We start from the raw sequence: 22,009 nt of genomic DNA on the forward strand, positions 1-22,009 counted from the left end.
TCTGGAGTTGCAAAGATAGGGGTCCTGTCCTCAACAATTTATACCTTTTGAGGAAAAAGAAGTATCTGTGAGCAATTACATCAGAATCTGATAACTGTTGTGGTGGTAAAAACTCAAAGCACAATGTGAATTTGGAGGGAAACCCTAAGACATCCTGGCTTCATAGTCAAGGTGCTGGCACTGCTCAAAGAGATGAGTCAATCCTCCAGCAAGCTCGGCATGATGGGATAGATGTAAATTTGGGGGACTGAGCTGTTTTTCTTTAGCTCTTAGTACCAAAGCTAGTTCTGTTTTCTCAAAGCTTTTTCACTAACTTTTTCTGACACTTCATCTTGAATAAAATCTGATGTTCATTCTAGGACTTTCGCCGTGCGATATTTTATAGTCCCCTGGGATCACGATCATACTGAGGAAGAACACTGTAATTGGCTCACTGTTCCTCACTTACACTTGGTGGCTGGCCCCATTTCTCTCACTAATGTTGACATTAATTGCTTAATGGAGGCAAATACTTTTTAAATGTAGGTTTCCTTGTTTCTCATTAGATATGACAAACTTACAATGTTCTTCATGTGCTTCACTAGTATGGTCAGCTTCACTTCTTCATATGATATGACTAACTGCACCTTAGGCACCTTGTCAGGAAACTTCTCACCTGATAAAACAAGAGGGTTAAGTTGGATGTGGCTCATCACAGGAGAAATTACACATTTAAAGACTAAAGCAGGGCCAGTGGATAGTATGCAAAGGAAACAGTCTTCAGATCATGCTGAAAACATAATACTGTCCAGGGAACTGGGGTGGTTCAAGATGAAATTTGTATCTCATTTTCCTGAACCAACTCTTTCTCCTCATATTCCTTGTTTTGTTTTGATCGATGCTGTTATTTTCCTAATTATTAAATACCACAGATTTACAAACAAACGTCCTTGGGTATCTGGCTAATATTAAGTTTGTACAGATGCATCCCCTGCAAATTAAGCTCTAGCATGTTCCAGATGCTTGAAACCTCAGTGTCATTTTGGCTCCAATATTCTCCCCGATGTTAAGTATTAGAGCTTAAATAATTAGCATAGAGGTTGAAAGTGTCGGTATTACAAGTCCGTGAGTCTGGGGTTCAGGTCCCAGCACTAAGGCCGTCATCATGATTAAATAATCAACTTCTGTAAAGTGGAGAGAATAGTTCTATACCTCAGGATAGCTGAGGTGATTAACTGATACAATTAAAAAGTGTTTACAATATAACCTCTCAATAAATGTCTGTGATTCCCAATAGTCTTTCTCTGTATGTTCGCAGCCATCTCTTTCCTTCTAGCTCCACAGCAGCCAGTTCAGACTCATAGAGGTCTTCTGCCTGAACGTCTAAGAACATTCTCTTCCACTCCTCCAAAACCCAGATCTATCTGTACACAATTCCAGTGTCATCTCTCTACAGAAACTTTTATAAAAATACTCTTTTGATCAAAGTACCATTCATAGCTTTCCACTGCTTATGAAAAAAAGTCTGAATTCCTCAGCCTTGTATAGCAGCTTCTTCCTGAATCTGTTTAATTCCCCACTATGATTATTCCGTACTATAGCCTGTGTGTTCATTGCTACAAAATCGCTCTCCTATTTTCTTCCAGCCATTGCCCACCTTAGTCTCCCTTTTTCCAAATGGTCTCTCCCACATATTTGGCTATTGAACTTTTACCTTTCTACAAGGCCTATTTAAGATGCAAAATAGTTTCTGCGATCACTTCCTTCTGAATCCCCTTAGATCAGCCAGCCTATCACTTAATATTTATATTGTAATTATCTTACAAGCCTCAATTTGCTTTGTTCATTACAGTTTCCCTCAGGGCTTACTTTTTTTTCTTACATCTCCAAGAAATATATAAATCAGTACTTGCTCCATAATGTCACGAATAACATTTGTTTAATAACAAAGGTAACCTCATTTTTTCTTTCAAGTTATATCATTCCATTATTAATACAAGGGATTTAATTTTTTTAATTAAAAATTTCCAGTTTATAGCCCACTGATTAAGCATAATTTACAGTTTTTCTAATATATCCCTTGGTAATCTCTCGTTGTATATTCTCTGAGGGAATTTAGAGAAAAGAAATTTATTAACAACAAAGAATTTGGCAATGTTCTGCTGCGGGCTCAGCGTGGACTCATTGTGGTCCACAGAGTTTTCTTTTTCTTTTTTTTTTCTTTTAATATATCTTTATTGATTTCAGAGAGAGGAAGGGAGAGGGAGAGAGAGAGATAGAAACACCAATGATGAGAGAGTCATTGATCTGCTGCAGCCCCAAGGGGGGCATGTGCCCTGACCGGGAATCGAACCCTGATCGCCTGGATCCTAGGCTGATGCTCAACCGCTGAGCCACGCCCGGCTGGGCCACAGAGTTTCCTGATAGTCAACTTTAGCTCTCTAATCCTTTATAACATTTGAAAATTAAACCTGAGCTGTATGTTTCTTCTCCCAAAGCCTTCTACATGTTTATTAGAATAGTTTACACATTGCAAGGAGGTAATATTAAGTAAATTTATTAATGTGAATTATTGACATTGAAGTATTTAAAATTGACATTTCATACAACTGAAATGGTAACTACATAAATATAATAAAAAAGTTTCTACCTTAAAATATCTTGATTATAATGACTAAGAGGCATTGTGAGTTAGAAATACTATAAAATAATTCTGAGTCTAGTAGCGAATTTGAATTTTGTAATAAAAATATAGAGTGTTGAACCCTTGTTATGAGCATGCTAAAATGCTAACTTTTTGATGTACAATTAAAATTATTTTTGAATTAAAGAGTAAAAAGATTATTAGAGAGAAAATGTGTTTAAGCAGAGGAGCTTTAATTCAAAGGTAGGAAATTAACAAAAATTTATGACTGAGTGTCTAAAAGGTAACCAATTTAAATAAACTGTTACTTGAAACTGAGCGAAGATGATACTGCACCCTAAACCTCTCATGCAAAATTTGTAACTCGAGTACTCATCAAAACAAACCAGAGTTCAGAACCCAGTGAAAATTCAGGCCACTAGGAAGTCTTAGTGAACAATGTAGTAATAGTAGAAGTACTTAGTATTTCTAGAACTCTCACTGTGTGTTCAACATCGGGCTAAAAGCTTTATGTACATGAACTCGCTAAATCCTGCCAACAAATCTATAAAGCTTGTGCTACCTCCAGTTTGCACATAAGGAAACTGAGGCATCAGGCCCAAGGTCATGCAGACAATAAATGGTGCAGGGTTAAATGATCTCTAAAGCCTATGTTTTTAAACATCATGTTATAAAGGGCCAAACAAGAGGCCAATAACCTAAGGGAAAGAGTTTAAATGAAAAATCCAGAGAGGGAGAATTTTGAGAATAACTTCATATGGATAAGAAGGTGCTAGAATATTTTGATTTTTTGCTTCCAGTTGGTCTGGGGGATCTGATCATGTTTGATCCAACCATTTAGAGTAACCCAAGAATTGTTAAAATATTACTGATCCTGAGGATGATTGTGTTGAAATGCTTGAATTCATGACTCTACATCGGTTAATACAATGCTTATTACATACACATAATGTGTCCATTAATGCTAAAAATAGCATTTCAAAATTTACTTTTTTCAGATGATAATATATTCATATGATTAAAACATAAAAATGTATTTCAAAAGTATACAGTAAATGGTCTTTTTCCCATTCCTAACACCTATCCACCCAGTTCCCCCACCATTATTTTATTAGTTTCTCATATACCCCTCCAGAAGGACACTCATCCTTCCAGAGTTTCTCTATGGAAGCAAATATGAATAAGTACTTTTATTTTTCCTTCTTTTTCCCACAAAAGGAATAGCATAGCTGCTATTCTACAGAGAGATTTTGGAAATGTTTTCATATCAGTAATACAAATCTTTATTTAAAAATAGTTTCAAATTATTCTACTCTGTGGAAAGACCATAATTTATTTAACCAGTTCCCCATTGATGGGCAGGTGGGTTGTTTCCAGTGTTTCCAGCTGTTAGAAACCATGCTGAAGTGAATAGCCTTGTATGTGTGTCACTTCGTACCTATGCACAAGTATCATAAGATAACTCCAACAGGAGAATTGCTGGTCAAGGGTATTAGCATTTGTAATTTTGATAAATGTTGCAAATTGCCTTCCATAGAGGTTGTACCAATTTGCATTACCACCAGCAGTTTATGAGAGTGCCTGCTGGTTTGTATCCAAGCTTGTTAATTAAATATTTGAATTTTTGCCAACCTGATGAATTAAAAATTGTATCAGAGTAATCTGCATTTTTCTTATGAGTGAGGTTGAGAATCCTTTCATTTGGTTAAGAGCTATTTGAATATTCTTTTTTTGCTGAATTATCTTTTCCTAATTTTATGTTGGTTGTTGGCCTTTTTCTTACCAATTTCTGGGAGATGGTTATATGGTAGATAATCTTTTGTCTGTGATAAATTGCATATATTTCACCCATTTTGAATTTATCTTTGTATTTTAATGGATTTTATGGATTTTGCTATGGTGTTTTTATGGTTTCTGGATTTATAGTCACAGCTCATCCCAAGGTTATAAAGGTTTTTTCCATGTTTTCTTTGCCACATATATGGTTTCATTATTTACATTTAAAATCTTTCATCCATTTGGCACTCATCTTGGCATATGTGGGAAGTATGCTATCCCAAAAATATTTATTGAATTTTCCCTTACTGGTTTTGCCACATATTAAATTCCTGAGTGTATCTGACTCTCTTTATGGACATTCTATTATGTTCTATTCATCTACTTATGTGCTGCCACTGCATTGTTTTAATTATTGAGGCTTTGTGTGGCTCAGTTGGTTGGGCGTTGTCCTGTGTACTGGAAGGTTGCTGGTTTGATTCCTGATCAAAACCACATCCCCAGGTTGTGGCCTAATCCCTGGTCGGGGGTGTGCAGGAGGCAGCCAACTGAAATTGTGCTCTCACACTGATGTTTCTCTCTCTATTTCCCTCTCCCTTCCTCTCTCTCTCTGCAAAAAAAAAAATTAAAAAAAAATAAAAAATTGATAGTGATCCACAATTTAATTTTTTGAAACACAGAGAAACAATTTTCTTTAAGAACTTTAATAACAGAATAGAGGTCAACCAAGCACCTTTCAAAAATCTGTCATCTCTAGAAATCTGAAATCTTATGTGTCTTTTTAAATTTGTTTTATTGAGTTTATAGATATTGATTGTAAAAAAACTCCCCAACCATAGTATTTTTAACAAGAAGACATTTGCTAGATATTTGTGAATTATGACAATAAAAACAAGAACTATTGCATATTGTGGGCATCATTATTTCTTAGACATGTGCTATAAAATGTAAGAAATTGCTTTATTTGCTTAACATTTTTCATGGTTTGGCTATATAAAAAGCACCTTAGTGATGTCAAATGAGTGAAATGTGGTGGGATGAGAGAGGCACAATTCTCGTATATTAATTTAGGATTTTTGAGAGCAGAGCAATGTATTGTGGGGAAGTAGGGACCTTGATTTAATGTTATTTTCAGTCTAACAGAAGCAAGGCAGACATGAACATAAATATACAACTTAACACACAGTTACACTATACAACCTGCCCTGGTTGTACAGAACTATACACCTAAGGGCTAAGTAACTAGGATGCCAGATACAAGCAGAGGTGACAAGCAGATGGGCCTAATCTTAAGGGTAGAGAATCAGAAGGTGGATTGAATAAAACGAAGATGGAAGATTGCAATTTATGGGTTTGCAAATATCGTGTGACATAAAAACCAAAATCAGTATTGGATGGTGCTGGCAATGGAGTTATATTACAAATGCTTAAAATTGACAAGACATTCACAAAGTCTCTGCCAATCTCAAATAAATGATAGAAAAGTTAATTAGAATTTACACACATTTGGCAGAATAGGGTGAATAACTGTGCAGGACTAGCTTGGAATCCTGGTAATAAAACAAGACTTTACGAGGGAGAGGGAGTAGTTACTGGACTTTGAAAGATAAGAATGAAACCACTAGATAATTCATGATCATTATTATTGCCTATTTTGTATTGCTTCCTAAGATGTTGAGTAAGTTGCAAGATATACCTACACAGGAAAGCAGGAAGTCTGTGTCCCACACACAATTCCACCTCAACATACAATTAATTGAAATGAGTTAATTATATATCATGTACTTACTATAATTGGACAAACATATCTAAGTTTAATACAAATTGATGAACATATTATAAAGGGTTAAATGCTTTGGAAATGGTTAGAAAAGACTCTTAAAAAGAAATTTTAATTTGCAGATTGGAAAAAAATTATAGTTGTGACAGTTTTGCACGATTATATTGAAACTCAATAACTGTGCATAGTAATAAAGATAAAATTACTTGCCTAGGAACAAATGTGATGACTCTTCAGGTGTTTGTTGTATAGGCTCAGAGAGGAAAAAATCAAGAACACAATCACTCTGAAAAACAAGACAAAATGTAATATTTCTTAATATATTTATTTATTGCTCTTTTTTACTGGTATGTGAAAACAGTGAACCAAAATATACAATTATTTGTTGATACATATCTGCCATAGAGTCCATAAAGAGAATAATATATCAGTAAATTATTAAGTCAATGCTATAAATTTACCCTGAGTTAAACTAATCTTTTATACGTTTGGACATCTGCTTATTTTACATTTCTTCAAGAGCTTACTATAATGTTTACATTTTTGAATTTTACAGTTATGCATGAATCTCACACCTTGCTTTTCTAGAAAATGTGCACCCGTGGACAGGCCTTCGAAGAAAAATTTTAACCTCAGTAGGACACTGATGTTTACTTAATCAGTAACCATTATCCCTCCAGGTTCAATTGTAGGAATGCTCACTGAAAACTGACCATACCAATGGCATCAAGGAATGGTAGGGGATATTTAAAAACAGAAAGATGCATACGGTGATACCCCTCTTCAGAACACAATCTAGCGGAGGAAACAGATTCTATTAAATCTTTAATAGAAATTCTAGTTATGTGTGTTTTTCTATTAAACCGGAATGATCACAAACAAATTGAGATTTAATCTGGGCTCCAAATGAATGGGTTAACTGGTAAACCTGACAACAGCTTTTCCTTTGTTACATTGGCACACATTTTGTGCTAAGCCATTGTATAACCAAAGCAGACTTCCCCGTGAGAGCCTGCATTATTATCTGAAGGACATCACTCAATAATTGATTATTTCCACTGATTATCATAGGCTGATGTCAAAGCTGCCTGACATTCACCCTGACCAGCCTTCTCTGTCATTCTGGGCAAAGCCTCTTGCAAACCTCCCCCAGGAAACATAAACTTCCAAATCTGACTCCTCTGCTGATGATTTTGTTTCCACTTTAGAGAAAATGAAAAGCAGATGGCAACTCCTAAATTTCCTGCCACCAAATCTATAGGCTCACAAAGCCATCTTTTCTCTTTCTTTCCTGTTATAATGAAAGAAATATTTCTCTTTCCACCTGTTATAACTTGAATTGTGTTCTCCCCAAATTCATATGTTGGATTCCTAACCCACAGTACCTCAGCATGTGACCATATTTGGAAATAGGATAATTGCAAGTGTTATTAATTAAGTTAGGATGAGTTCACACTGGCGGAGGGTGGGCCCCTAATCCAATATGACCAATGTCCATCTAAAAAGGAGAAATTTGAACACAGCCATTCATAGAGGGGAGATGATATGAAGAGATAGGGAGAAGGCAGCCATCTAGAAGCCTAGGGAAGAGCCCCAGAACAGATTCTTCCCCCACAGCCATCAGAAGGAACCAACATTGGGGCCACATTGATTTCAGACTTCCAGCTTCCAGAACTATGAGACAATATATTTCTGTTGTTTAAGGCACCCAATTTGTGGTACTTTGTCATGGCAGCCTTAGCAAACTAAGATACCATCCAATGCTGATCTCTTCATCAGTGACCTGGATTCTATTCCTTCCTCCTCAAGAACCTTGCAGAATATCCCAATCAATGTTTTAGTTAATGTTCACCTTCTTCCTTTCTTTCTCATCAGAATAAAGTAGGATTAACTCCCTCCAATCTAACAACTAACAAATAGGTGAGTCAAATCAAACAAAATATACTCACGCATAAATTATATCTTGTCAGCAATGCAGTTTTTAAATCCTGTGGGTTTTTTTTTTCTCCTCAATACAAACAAACTTATTGGAAGAGTTGTCAGCACTCACATTGGTTCCATTTCTTCAACTGTTACTCTCTTTATGATCTACCACATTCAAGTTTCTGCCACTAATTTTGCCCATTGCAAATGCTTTTACCATCCTTCTAACAAACTTTCTCTTTTTCCAAATCCAATGGGCATTTTCTTGACCTATATGGATACTCCATTTTTAGTGAAATGATCTCTTTCATTTGCTTATGATACTAAGTCCCCCCAGTGTTTCTTCCATTTCTCCTCCCATCTCTTAGGCTTCCTTTCAGGATCCTTTCTTTTTGCTGATGATTTTAGTTCTAGTGCCCTTCGCTTCTAGGCCCATCTCTCTCATTATCATGTTCCTTCTGGGTGATGTTTGCCTTTTGGTGGCTTCTATAACGATGCACAAATTCAAATCTTCCTACATACTCCTTTCCCCATCATTTCCAGATCTAACTCCCGAGCCTCAGCCTTTTGTATCAAAATACCTGTTTACTGGCTCCCTTGACTCTTCTAAAGACAATTAAAACCCAAAAGTGGACCACTAAATGCATTTTCTTTCACCTCAACTTGCTACTTCTTCTGTGTCTGGGCTCAAAATAATGTGTATCTTTTTGGACTTTCCATTCTTCCTTTCCTGACATATTAAATTAATTGCTAAGTCCTATGGATTTCACCTCATAAATATGTCACCTATTCATTTCTTCCAAGTATACTGCCATCTTCCTAGCTCTAGCACCACCGCGTCTCACCTAAGTTATAGCGGAGGTTCCCAACTCTTATCCTGCTGCCCTTTCATCCAATCTATTATCTACATAATTGCCAAACAAATCTTTCAAAATAAAATTCTAATAATTAACAGCTTAAAACCTGGCAGTGGCTCCCCATTGCTCTTAAGAAAAAAATCAACTGCTTGACAAAGCTTATAAGACGCTTCTTAACTTTGTTCATTTTCCTGTCTTCCCCCATCCCCATTTCTCTTCTAGTACATTATGCTGAACTCTGCTGATTACATTTATTTCCTGAAATACGTCATGTTCTCTTACCTCCTTGTCTTCCTACACACTCCTTTCTCCATCATTTCCACCCTCACTCACCCACGCGCCCAGATTTTATCACATACTCTCTACACCTGTCAGCCTAGTCAATGTGACATCGAGAACAGAAATGATCATTTATTCACTCGGGCCTAATACAGTACTTCTCTCAGCAAATATTTGTTGACAGAAACAGAGATCTGTCATCAGATATAGAATACGTTGGTTTTCTAATGCAAATATTTTTATGGATGTAGCAGTTTTATGCATTATTGTAAATTAGTTAATTACCAATTTTGAACTCTACCTATAGATCTCTTTTGACCTTGTTTAATAAGAATCTATCCTCAAAAAATGTGTCTATAATCATAATCATGGAGCTGACCAAATCAAGGTGTATTTTTGTTTTGTTTTTGTTTTTGAAAGTTTAAAGTTAAACTTCAGTCTGTGCAGGATTTGGTGAAAGAAATTTGACCTTCTTTGGCTTTTTGACAACGAGTCAATTATTCTCCTCCGGCAACATTTTGACCTCACCACCCAATGGTTATTAAACTTCAACAGTAGGCAGAATATCTTCCCAATTAGTGTCTGAAATGTCACCACTAGCTAATTGTTCCCTTGTGTTTACACCATCATATCCTTAAAATCCTCATATATAATATTGGGTGTGGGCGATGTACTAAAAAGTAATTCCTTACTGTAATGATATTGTTTTCATTCTTGAGGAGAAACATGATCCAGTGTCAGTGAAGAGAGAAATCAATACAAGAAATGAAGAGGGTAGAAGAAGTAATATTGCTGGATCTCAAAATAATCGATTTAAGAATTTTCTCAGATTGCGCTTTACTTACGTGTGTGCTCCTGCAGCTTTTTAGCACATTGCACCACTGGATAGTTTGGAGAGTTATAGAAATGTTAGTAATACAATTGCTCTGACTAATAACATGGACTAGTGTTCTCAATTGGGTTTGCATTGACCCCCAAACAGTGTGCTTACATTTAATTGTGCAGTTTGTGTCATTTTTATATTGGCTGACTACAAATATAATTCTACTCAGCAAGCCTCTTCAAAAGTAGGGCTCCCAGTTTTAACAAATAAAAACAGAAGACACCCTTGTGATATTTGAAACATATTTATACAAAAAATTATTTGTTTAACACAAATTTAAATTTAACTGGGTAGCCTACATTTTATCTAGCTACCCTATAACATAAGGTGTTTAGAGAATGCATGGGCATACTGTTGGTTGTCTCAATTAGTGAAGGGTACAATTGGCAATTAATGGGCAAGGCCACTTATCCTAAATGTCCTGAAATACCCAGGAGATTCTCACATTATGAAGAATGTTGCTTTCCTGCTTAATTCTTCAAATGGTCATAGTTTCTCAGGAAAAACCCCTCCAAATTTAACTATTTTATTCTAAAAATGCATAAGTGAGTCACTGATTGAAATTAGTAGACACCAGATAGCATAAGTGGGTGACTGATTGAAATTAGTAGACACACACAGACCCTCCTGTGTTACTACTGCTAATGGCCCATAGATGTGAAGAGGGACTTTGGGTGAACAGGAAGGAGATGTGGCTAGAGAGAGCTTTATAGGAGTCCTAGAGCATGCTCGTCTTCTGCATAAGCTCAAAGCTACTGTGATGGATTTTAAGCAGAAAAGACCAGATTTTATTTAGAAAGATGATGGTGCATTATCTTGGAGGAAAGAAAGAACAGCTGCCATTCCCGGAGATGCCATTAGCAAAATTCCTCATGTGCTCACTCTACCGAATTCTCTGAGCATTCCATCCTGCTTTCCCTTTAAGTCTCTGAAATGGTAGCTACACTCTCTCGGGTGCCCTGCGTAACCCTGGTCCTGGTGGTGCGGTGGGATTCTCTTTGCATCTTCTTGCTCTTTCAACCTCCAAACTTTCTTCCTTTATAAAAATGCCCTGCTTTGAATATCATGTCTGCTGTCCTGCCCTCTCCCCCTTGTGGTTGCACTTGTCTATGGACTTATAGGTAATTGACATTCATTTCTTGAACATTTTAAACTCTGGAACATTGTCATTTTCTCTCATATCCTCATCAAAATTCACACTTATTTTAATATTTGCACAAATCATCCTTCACTGTGGTAGATTCTTTGTTCTCAAACTCCTCTTGTTGAATGATCTTGTTTTGCATCCTGGTCAGCCACTTACTCCTGTTCCTTAGATTTTGTCTTGGAGCCTTTTGACTGCAAGGTTTTGACTGCCTCCTTTTCATTATTTTGATTTCTAACCTCCCTGTCCATGACTACCAGCTCCCTCAATTCAGCTCATTCCCTCTAGTGACAAAGCTCAATCTGTTGACTCTCAGGCCGTTTCGCTGGCCCTAACCCCTTTCAGATCCTCATGTCCCTCCTTGGCCGGATTAGATCCCATGGTTGATACTTACAATAACTCCCTCGCATACTCCTTGCAATTGCTTTGGCCTGCTCTCTCTTTATTTTATTATTCACTTGGCAAAATATCCAAACTGGTTGCTCTCTGCCAAGTCTGCAACTGTAATAGGCCTGCTAAATGTTGCTGGAGAAAAGCCCGCCACCACACTTACTGGTCTTACCATTACCTCATGCCCACAACCCTCAAGTTGGTGTTGGGGATTTTCTGGAAATTCTATACCCATCTCTGGTCCACTTACCCTTCTACGCACCTACAGGACTATTTAATGCCTTAGCCTCCTTCCTCAACATGCCAACACACTTTTCCTCTCTTTCAGTATGCTCAAAGCTGCTCTTCTTGTTGATGGAAAAAACTCCCACCAGAAACAGAAAAGGATTTCTATAACCATTCAGCAACACTTATATTATCTTACCTCACCTCTGCCTGTTTCTTCTGTTACACGAGTGCACTGTCTGTGCTTTAATTTGAGACTGATTTGGGCACTAGATCCCATGCCCTCTTCTTTACTCAAGGTCATCACTTTGGTCTCTGGCTAAGCTCTCATTTCTCCCTGGCATCACCAAGGGTTGCTTCTTCAATGGATCTTCCTACCAGCAAACAAATATGCTATAATCTATCTCAATAAAATTCTTGACCTACATTTCCATGCACATTATTTTTCCTGTTCATCCTTAGAGCAAAGCTCCTGCAAGAGTTGTCTACTTTCTCTCCCAAATTTCTCCATATTCTCTTTGGAAGTAATTCTAAGCAGGGTTTTTTTGTTGTTGTTGTTTCTAACACTCCCATCAAACTGTTCTTATTAAATTCACCAATGATACCCATTTTTCTAACTCCAGTGATGAATTCTCAATATTTGACCCATCAGTAGCATTTGAAAGAGCTGATCAGTCCTTCTTTGAAATCACTTCTTCTCTTGGGTTCCAGGCACTACGCTGTTGTGGTTTTCAACAAGTTGCTCTTTCTCCTTTGCTGATTCTCTTCTATCTCCTCAAACTTCAGGCTGGTGTGCTGCAGGGTTTCGTCCTCAGGCCTCTTTTATATTTAACTTTTCACCCTAAGTAATATCATCAGGTCTCATGGCTTTGAAAAACAATTTTTGTGGACAACTCCAGTACTTATATCTCTAGTTTTTCTTTTCTCCTCAGCTCAAGACATTAACTTTCCACTTGACATCTTTACTTAAAGTCCTATAGGCAACTCAAACTAGTGTGTTTAGATCCAGACTCCTGATTACCCCTGTTCCTTACTGCTCCTCCTACAGTTTTCTCCAACACAGCAAATAGTCAATCAGTGCAAGCTTGTATGGGCACAAAGTAAATTAGAAACTGGCATTCATCCTGAGTTTTTAGTGCTTGTTCCCTAATAGTTGTTAAATATTTGGAACATCCCTCTTATATAGAATATTCTATATTTGGTAAATAAGTTAATGTTTAGGATTTGTTGTGGCAACTCTGAAGTTATTGATCTTTGATATCAATGGTCTAGGTAAATGCATTAGGCTATATTAAATGCTCTATGAGGTTATATATATTTTTCTTTGCTAGAGTAGATGTTCATCTAACTAATATGCAATTTTAATGTCTAATAATATTTTTTCAAGTTAAAAATGCCTTCAATAAAGAACAAATTTGAAAACCAATTAAACTATTTTAAATTAAAATCTACATCGACTTGTATTTTGTTAATTTACCAATTATATTAATTCATTTGTAATTTAAAACGATTGATTTTCAAGAGTTGATCAGCTCAAACTTGTTGAAAACTTGTCTTTTTCCTATATCAGATACCTATATTCTTGTTCTCTAAGACTACTGAGAGTTAAAGTATTTGCAAAGATCAGAAGTAATGTAATGTAACACTGAGATCATTTTTTTCTTTCTTTAAGATAACACATGAAGAATTCCCATTTATTAACTGGCCAGCCAACATCTAGAATTGGCTGCAAGATTTAGTTTTAGTGAGTTAAAACAATAAGCTAAATCTATCTCTCAAACACCATGAAGTGCTGTAAAAATGTGAATTTAAAATGAATTCCCATAAGAGTTTTAAATCAAAGTTGAACATTAATTGTACTTTATTGCTTTTTTCATAAAGTATCTTGTCAGAATGTCCAGCCTTTAATGTAGTTCAACTCATTATATTCATATTGGAGTTGCATGGAAGAATGACACCATGCAGAGTAGCAAATTTCTAAAGAATCTTTTATAATTCAATTTCTAAAATGTCATCAGCATTTTACCAGACTCTGAAAAATACTCTTGGTTTTACTGATGGTACACATATGACATTTATCCTGCCTGCAACATAATCTCAACCAGCTCCAAATAGGAAAAGAGCAATGTAGTGACAAATGTAGTAATTAACATCTGGGTTTAGCAAGCAGGGAACAAGAAACATATGTTCACTATTAAGATAGGATTTACCCACTTGGATTTATTTTGACATTAGATTTCTGCTTTAAAAGCATAACATAGCTTAAACCTTAAGTGATATTTTTTATTTGAAGGGACTTCTAGACATTAGCAACAATATGAGAAGAGCTAATAATCACAATGAAGACGACTTAAAATTATGTATTTATTTATTTTTATTTTATTTTTAAAAATATATCTATATTAATTTCAGAGAGAGTCATCATTGATTGGCTGCCTCCTGCATGCCCCCTACTGGGGTGCCCTGACCAGGAATTGAACCTCGATCTCCTGGATCCTAGGTCAATGCTCAACCACTGGGCCACGCCTGGCCGGGCTGGCTTAAAATTTTAAAAAAATAACTACTGTTTGTATGTTTCAGCTAAACTCAAATGTACACATTTGTTTAGGTACTGCAATCATTTACTATAGCTTTTATTATATGTTTATATTACTCTCTATACAGATTTTATTCAGTTTACAACACAATTCCACCAAATCAGAGAAGAATTTAAAGAAGCAAAAGGAATTCTTGTTATCACAACCGTAATTTGTTTGTAGAATGAAACTGCAAATGTTGGAAGAAAAAAAGTTTCTATCAGTTTGAGAGAAGCGAGTCAGACTAAACAAACCCAAGCCAAGTAGGTACAGGACTAGGATGTCCCAACTGATGCTTGCAATCTCATTAGAAGAGATATTGGGATAGTATGTAATTATGGTCTTTATTTATGTCTATTTTCCTCTATTAACAAATGTGTGTGTGTGAGAGTATGTGAGAAGGTATGAGAGAGAGAAAGGGAGAGACAGAGAGACAGAGTGACAGAGAGACAGAGAGTGATGATCTCAGATATTCAGAGGCATCCCTCCATCTGGGCTGCTCGTGTGTCTTTAGACCAACCCCTGAGACCTCTCTCCCATTTAACTTGACTTTGATACCTGATGATGGACTTTAAAGCAATCTCTTTATCTCATTTCCTTGACAAAAAAGCAAGACATCATTGAGAAAGCCCTAGAAGGGCTCATAATAATATTTGATTTTAGCAAGTTAAGGTTGTCTAGTTTCATATTCAAGCTGAATGTTCTGTTTCCTTTTTTCTTTTTCCCACTCACTGCTGTGTATTACTTATGTTCATGTTGTATTTATCTCCACGTTAGAAACTCATTGAGAGTACAGTGTACATTGCATTATTTTAATCTCTCCAATTTTTTCTCTACAACCAACTTTAAGCTCTTAGAGTGTTATATATAGTAAGTTCTCAATAAAAATTTAAAAATCTTTACAAAGTTACACACAGCAATGCAAATTTTAAAACAGTTACAAATAAATGTAACATATAACTAAAAATAGAATGTGAGTTTTAGTGTGTAGACATAATAGGATTTGCCTTTCTTATATTGACATATGACAAGAAACTATAAAAGAAGAAAAGCATTTTTAGAATAATTTTTCTAGGACCAGAAATGAGGATTATACTATCACAGGAGTATTTAGCACAAATATTACAAATTTACTTTAAATCCCTTATTTTATTAGAAGAGAAAAAGAAAACTTGAGTATGTATATAAACTTCCTCTAAGCTGGTCATAACATTTAAAATAATTAAAATATTTATGTTATATCCCTGTATTTATACATTTAGTGTTTTTGTAGATAACTTTGTTAATGCACAGGGTGGTACAAAACTAGGTTTACAGTTGTGAGTATGCAAAACAGTTTATTTGTGTATTATTATTTATTAATTATTGTATTTTTTTCCATATGAACAACTGTAAACCAACTTTTGCCTCACCCTGTATATGAAGAAAAAGAAGAACTGTATCAATAATATAAAATTAAAAAAAAATCTCAACATAACATGGAATAAGTTATGTGATGTTTTTAGGCTTATCATCTTTTTTTTTCAGTTAATCAAAATTCTTTTGATTTCTTGAATATAAAAAAAATTAAATTAGGGAAGAGCCCGCAACAGTTGTAAACACACAAAGCTTTCACCATGATAATTGAAAGATAACTGAAGAAAATTGAAAACTGACCACATTATGTATCACAGAGAACCTGGGTGATTAGTTCGGTCACACTGCTTATTAATGTTAATCAGCTTCTGGTGACATCCCTGTCAAATTATTATTGTTCTGTCCCCATTTAATCTGTGTAATGACTATTGTATCAAGATCCATGAAGTTCTGTGGGAATAAGAAACAGAAACCCCCACAGTGGTGAGTTATTAATCTTTATGAGGCTACCCACCCCTATTAGCACAGATAGAATATTGACAGTGCCTTTATTTCCAACAGCATCCATGTCTGATTCAGCTGTCTGCTTTCTAGGGTAGAATTTCCTAAAGTCGGCTGTCTGTCTGAATCCCTTGGGTTCTTAAAAGCAACATAGATGCTTAGGTATCACCCTCTACCTATAGAACCAGCATCTCTAAGCATGGGGACTCAGGGCCTCCCCAAGTTATTCTGAAATGAGTGTCCTCTAGGTACAATTTTGGCATCCCCAGACAGAGAATACACAATGTAGGCACTTTGCTGAATGACTGAGATAACAGTTTTTGAAAGCAGCAGCTAATATGCCTGTGCACACATTTAATTTTTGTTGACTTGATTTTTATTAATACAGCACTACTTTATTTTGTAGGATACAAAGGACAACTGATAACTGAGATGTAGGTTCTACATCTCAGGAAGCTTTTTTTGTTTTTTATTTCTTCCTCTACATACTCATTATGTAAAAATCAATTAAATTAATTAGTGGGGTGTTCCTTTAGGAGAAGGCACACTTATAATATCAGCTTTCTTTCTTATGGAACTATTATGGGGCAAATGGGATTCTCTCCTTGGATGGCCAGGACCAGAAAACGGCTGACATGTTCTCACTTGGAGCATTTCTAAGATCTGTAATTTCATAATAGAATCTCATCCTTGATGACGTCTATCTCCCTTCTTTTTTCTTTGCCTCTCTTTATTTTTGTCCACTCAAATTCTAGACCTTAACTCATCCGAGATAAAAAACAATGTCATGCCTAAAATTTCTTCAGCCTTCCTTTCCCTAACTACTGACCACTAGAGATCCAAACAACACAAAGCAAAATAAAAACATCTCTTCTTGCAGCCTACACAGTGGTACTTTGATTTAGCACATTGGCAAATGTGCAATGTGATGAAAACTGAACAACAGCTTTGGTGGTTTTGTTCATCTGTCTCTATGTAGCAATGACTAGGGTGGGCAACAATACTTACTAAGCCTCCCTTTGCAAGTCTTCCTCACCTGTGTATACCTGACTCCTTTGCTTTCTCCGCTCCTAACAGTAGCTGCTAGCACTTCTATATAAACCCATCCTGCGGGCAGATACATTAAGGAGTTGCCTACTGAGGGCCTGCTGCTGTGTTAAGACAGATCTCAGTGTTCATCCTAGTTACACTGGGACTAGAACTCAGAAGCCTCTCCCACTTTGCACTTACTTGCCTCTGCCTAAATAGGCCAAAGCCCGGCACTTTCATGGTTACCAGATATTTTGTCCATTTTCCTGAAGAGGCATAGTTTTTAAAAGAGCTTTGGTGCAATCAGTAAGGCAGCCTGAAGCACGCACAGATGGTAATCCCACCCACCGTCCCCTCAGCTCTTTCCCTTACAGACAACTGCCACATTCACGTAGCCCTTCACTATGGCATAAGGAATGGACGTGACCTCCAGAGAATGTCAGAACTGGAGGAGGGCAGTAAGATGTCGACATTCTTTATTCTTGAACATACAAAAAGGACTTGAAACTCAATGGAATAAATTAAGTTGCCTGGATTATCTTTTATGATGATGGGCAGCCAAGGCTCTTAGGTGACCAGTAGAGCCTGTCCCTGAGCTGGCAGCTGGCAGGATTCTCAAGATTGATTTTATCAGGCCAGAGGTCCCTGTCATGGGGTTCATGTGGGGGACTAGACACTGATGTGAGGAAAATTATCAAAATTATATCAATATTTATTTTGTAACATCATCTAAGTATTTTTTCCCAAATTTTCTGTTTTTCTACAAATTTTAAAACCTAATTTATCACTTATTAGTGTAGTAGCTTATGTATATAACATATACATATATAAATTGTATGTTTTAGAAACATGAGCTCATTTCTATAAAAGAAAAACTAGTAAGCTATAATAAATAAGGGACCACTAAATACTTTTCAGATGTAAACTTTAGATCCCTTAGGTTTTAAAATTCCATAGGTTAATGTATGATAATGATTCTGTTTTTATTTAAAAGATTTTAGAAGCATGAGCTAATTTCTTTAAAAGAAAAAAACTGTTAAGCTTTAAGAATACATGAGACCACGAAATACTTTTTGCAAGCAAACTTTCAATCCCTTAGGTTTTAAAAATCCCATAGGTTAATATATGCTAATGATTATTTTTAAATTTTTAGTTTTTAAAAAATATGTCTTTATTTCAAAAGGAGAAAATGAGAGGGAGAGAGAGAGAAACATCATTGATGAGAGAGTCACTGATTGGTTGCCTCCTGCATGCCCCCTACTGGGGATCTAGCCTGCAGCCCAAGCATGTACCCTGACTGGGCACTGAACCCCAATCTCCTGGATCATAGGTTGATGCTCAACCACTGAGCCACACTGGCTGGGGTGATTTTATTCTCTTTATTTAAAATATTTATTTAGTATTGATGAGATTGTAAGTGTGCTATACACGGGTAATATTTGAATGAATATAGTAATTGAGTTATTTAAGAAATGGAACAAGAGGAACGTATATAACTGTAATGGATACTTAGTCCTTACAGTTCGCTTTGTCTAGCACAACTTTCCTCAATTTCTGTTTACTAACTTCCATTTGCCCTTCAATAACAACTTGAATGCCATGCCTCTCTGCCTCACTTGGAATTAAGTTAAGCATATCCCTTCAAGTACTCAGGCACTTGTCCTTTGATATAAAACAGCATCTCCAGCTGAGTCTACCAACCTGGAAATAATATTGGAGCACAATGTTCTTGAATCCATATTTTCTAAAAATCTATAATATACTAGGATATCTGAGTATCTACTATATTGGAGGCCAAATGTCTAGGCTGAAATAAACAAGTTAAGTAACTCTCTGAGGATGGTATAAATAGAAGAGCAAAATATAACCAAAGGAAGCAGAAAGAAGGAAATAATAAAGATAAAACAATGAAATATAAAAATAATATAATAAAGAGGGTAAGTAAATCTCACATTTCATTCTTGGCAAAGATTAGTAAAATTCATAATCCTCTGACAAGATTGATTAGGAAATGACATATGTGAATAATGAGAGTGGGCATGTCTTCAGATCCTATAATTGTTACAAAGATTGTGAGGGAACACTGAGAATGACTTTATGCCAATATAGCAGCAAAAATTCCTAGAGAGCTATAACTTAGAAAATGTAAATTGTCCTATAATTTAGGACAAAAGAGAAAATGTGAATTGTCCTGTAACTCTTAAATAAATTAAATCTCTAGACTTACAAGGCTTTACAAATTAAAAATATAAAACCAATTTTATACAAGCTCTTCCACAGAGTAGGGGAAAAAGCAAGAAAAAAAATAGCATGATGAGGCCAGCATATTCTCGATTCTGATTCCTGGTAAGGACATTATAACACAGAGCAACTTCAGGCCATCTGTCATAAACAAAGTTGAAAACACGTACTGAAGAAAATGTTAAATCAAATACATAAATACATAAAACGGATAATATATTACAACCATGTGGAGTTTATCCTAGTAATGCAAATTTGTCTAAAATTAGATTATCCATCAATGTAATTTATCACATTAACAGAATAAAGGAGAAAACTATTGGTGACTGGGTGATTGTTGATTAGCCCAATAGATTCAGAAAAAAGTCATTTGATAAACTAAACCTTCTTTATTGTAAAAACTATTGACAACATAGGAATAGAAGGAAATTTCTTAAAATAATGAATGGACCTACAAAAATCCACATACTTAATGAGGAAATGTTAGATACTTCTAAATATTAGATGGTGGAATAACATAAGCATGTCTACCATCACCTAGTCAATTCAATATATGTTGGAGGCCCTGGAGAAGGCAAAATAGCAAGAAAAAAAAATAGAATATATAAATATGGAAAGGAAAAAACAAGACTCTTGTTATTAGTAGACAAGATGATTGTAAGTGGAAAAGTAAAAAAACAATACAGATAAATTATTGTAAGTAAAGTTGGGTAAAACAACATCAATATACAAATCAGTTGTATCTAAATACTGATGAAAATTAGAAAAACAATATTAAATAGTTACTGTAAGACATCTAGTATAACAAAATATTTTTAAGACATGCTCAGAGCAATAAACCTATTATTGAGAAAAAGTTTTTAAAACTTTAAATAGGTATATTATAATGGATTGAAAGGTATTAAGATAAAATTTCAACTAAAATGCCAGTTGCTTTTTGCATGAAGTTAACCACATAATTTTAAAATTTACATGGAAGTATGAAAGTTCGAGAAGAGCCAAAATACTAGCTACTTAAGAATAAGAATAAAACAGGAGGACTTTACTAGATATCAAGGCTTATTATAAAGCTACAGTCGTTAAGACTGTTGGCACAAGGATAGACAAAAGGATCATTTGGTGTAGAATATGCAGCTCTGAAGTGGACTCATACTTAGATAAATATTTGAATTATTACAAGCATGGCACTGCAGAACAGTTAGGAAAGGGAAGTCTTTAAATAGTGTTGAAACAATTCAAAATCTACATGGAAAAAAAATAAGGTGATTCTTATTTCACATCATGCACTAAAACCTATTTTGGACAGATTGTAGGTTTAAATGTGAAAGGAAAACAACAACAAGGCTTCTAGAGAATAATACAGGAAACTGCAGTTATTACACAGAGGTACAGCATCTTCTTCTAACCATATGGGAAAATACTAATACATTTTGCTACATTAAAAATTTCTAGTCACCAGAAGACATAATAAACAAAATGAAGGCACAAGACACAGAATGGGAGAAATTGTTGCAACACATTTAGCTAATGAAGGACTTCTACCCAGAATATATAAGGAATACTATAAATAAATAAAATAATATAAAGTAATTCAATAGAAAAAGAACAAGAGACATGAACTGGCACTACACCTAAGAGGATATCCAAATAACCAAACAACATATGAAAAGGAACAACATTAGTCATTAGGAAGGTACAAATGAAGAACAAAATGAGATGCACACTCACCAGAATGGCCTAAATTAAAAAGACCGACAATACCAAGAGTAGAAAAGCTTGTGGAAAATTGGAACACTTACTCATTGCAAGTGGGAGAGTAAATTGGTTGTTACCTATAAATGTTGAAAATAAGCATATCCTACAATCAAGAAATTCTACTCCTAGGTATATTACCAACATGTGTGTATTAGGACACATACATGTAAAAGACTGTTCATAGCAGCATTATTTGTAGTAACCCTGACGTGGAAACATTCCAAATGTGTATGTAGACTGGAATGTATAAATGAATTGTAATATATTCATATAGTAGAATATTACACAACAATGATAATGCAGGCAGCTATCACTGCATTGTTGGTTTAAAAAACAGCCGTTTTATCACTGTCTCTCAGTTCTTGGGCTTGACTAGGCTCACCTAGGGTGCTTTTGCTTGATGTTTCTAATGTGGTAGTCATTTGGCTGTTGGGGCTGGAGTTATTCACTCATAAGACTTTGAGGTTGATGCTTGCTGTAGGCTGGAACCTCAGCTGGACACCAGAACAGCTGTGTTTCTTGGACGCCTTTCTATTTGATCTCTCTCTTTTGCTTCTCCACCTGGCAGACTCCGGGTAGCTCGGTTTCTTGTATGGCAGCTGAAGGCTCCCGTAGTGCATATGACAGGAGAAATTGGCAGAAGCTGTATGACCTTTTCTAAACTTACTTGG

At 35.6% G+C, this 22,009-nt stretch overlaps 1 protein-coding gene across 3 annotated transcripts in view; it reads right to left on the reverse strand.

The window, feature by feature from the left end:
- Nucleotides 1–22,009, reverse strand: part of PIK3C2G (phosphatidylinositol-4-phosphate 3-kinase catalytic subunit type 2 gamma) — a 233,360-nt gene that overhangs the window by 20,813 nt on the left and 190,538 nt on the right. For all 3 annotated transcript variants that reach the window (XM_016197493.2, XM_016197491.2, XM_087813943.1), the window contains 2 exons: nucleotides 6,390–6,465; nucleotides 561–655 (listed from right to left, as the gene is read on the reverse strand). In XM_016197493.2, coding sequence (XP_016052979.2) covers nucleotides 561–655; nucleotides 6,390–6,465 — 171 coding nt within the window. The remainder of the gene's footprint in view (nucleotides 1–560; nucleotides 656–6,389; nucleotides 6,466–22,009) is intronic.

Source organism: Miniopterus natalensis, chromosome 2 (assembly GCF_054644295.1).
Source record: "Miniopterus natalensis isolate mMinNat1 chromosome 2, mMinNat1.hap1, whole genome shotgun sequence".
Taxonomy (NCBI): domain Eukaryota; kingdom Metazoa; phylum Chordata; class Mammalia; order Chiroptera; family Miniopteridae; genus Miniopterus; species Miniopterus natalensis.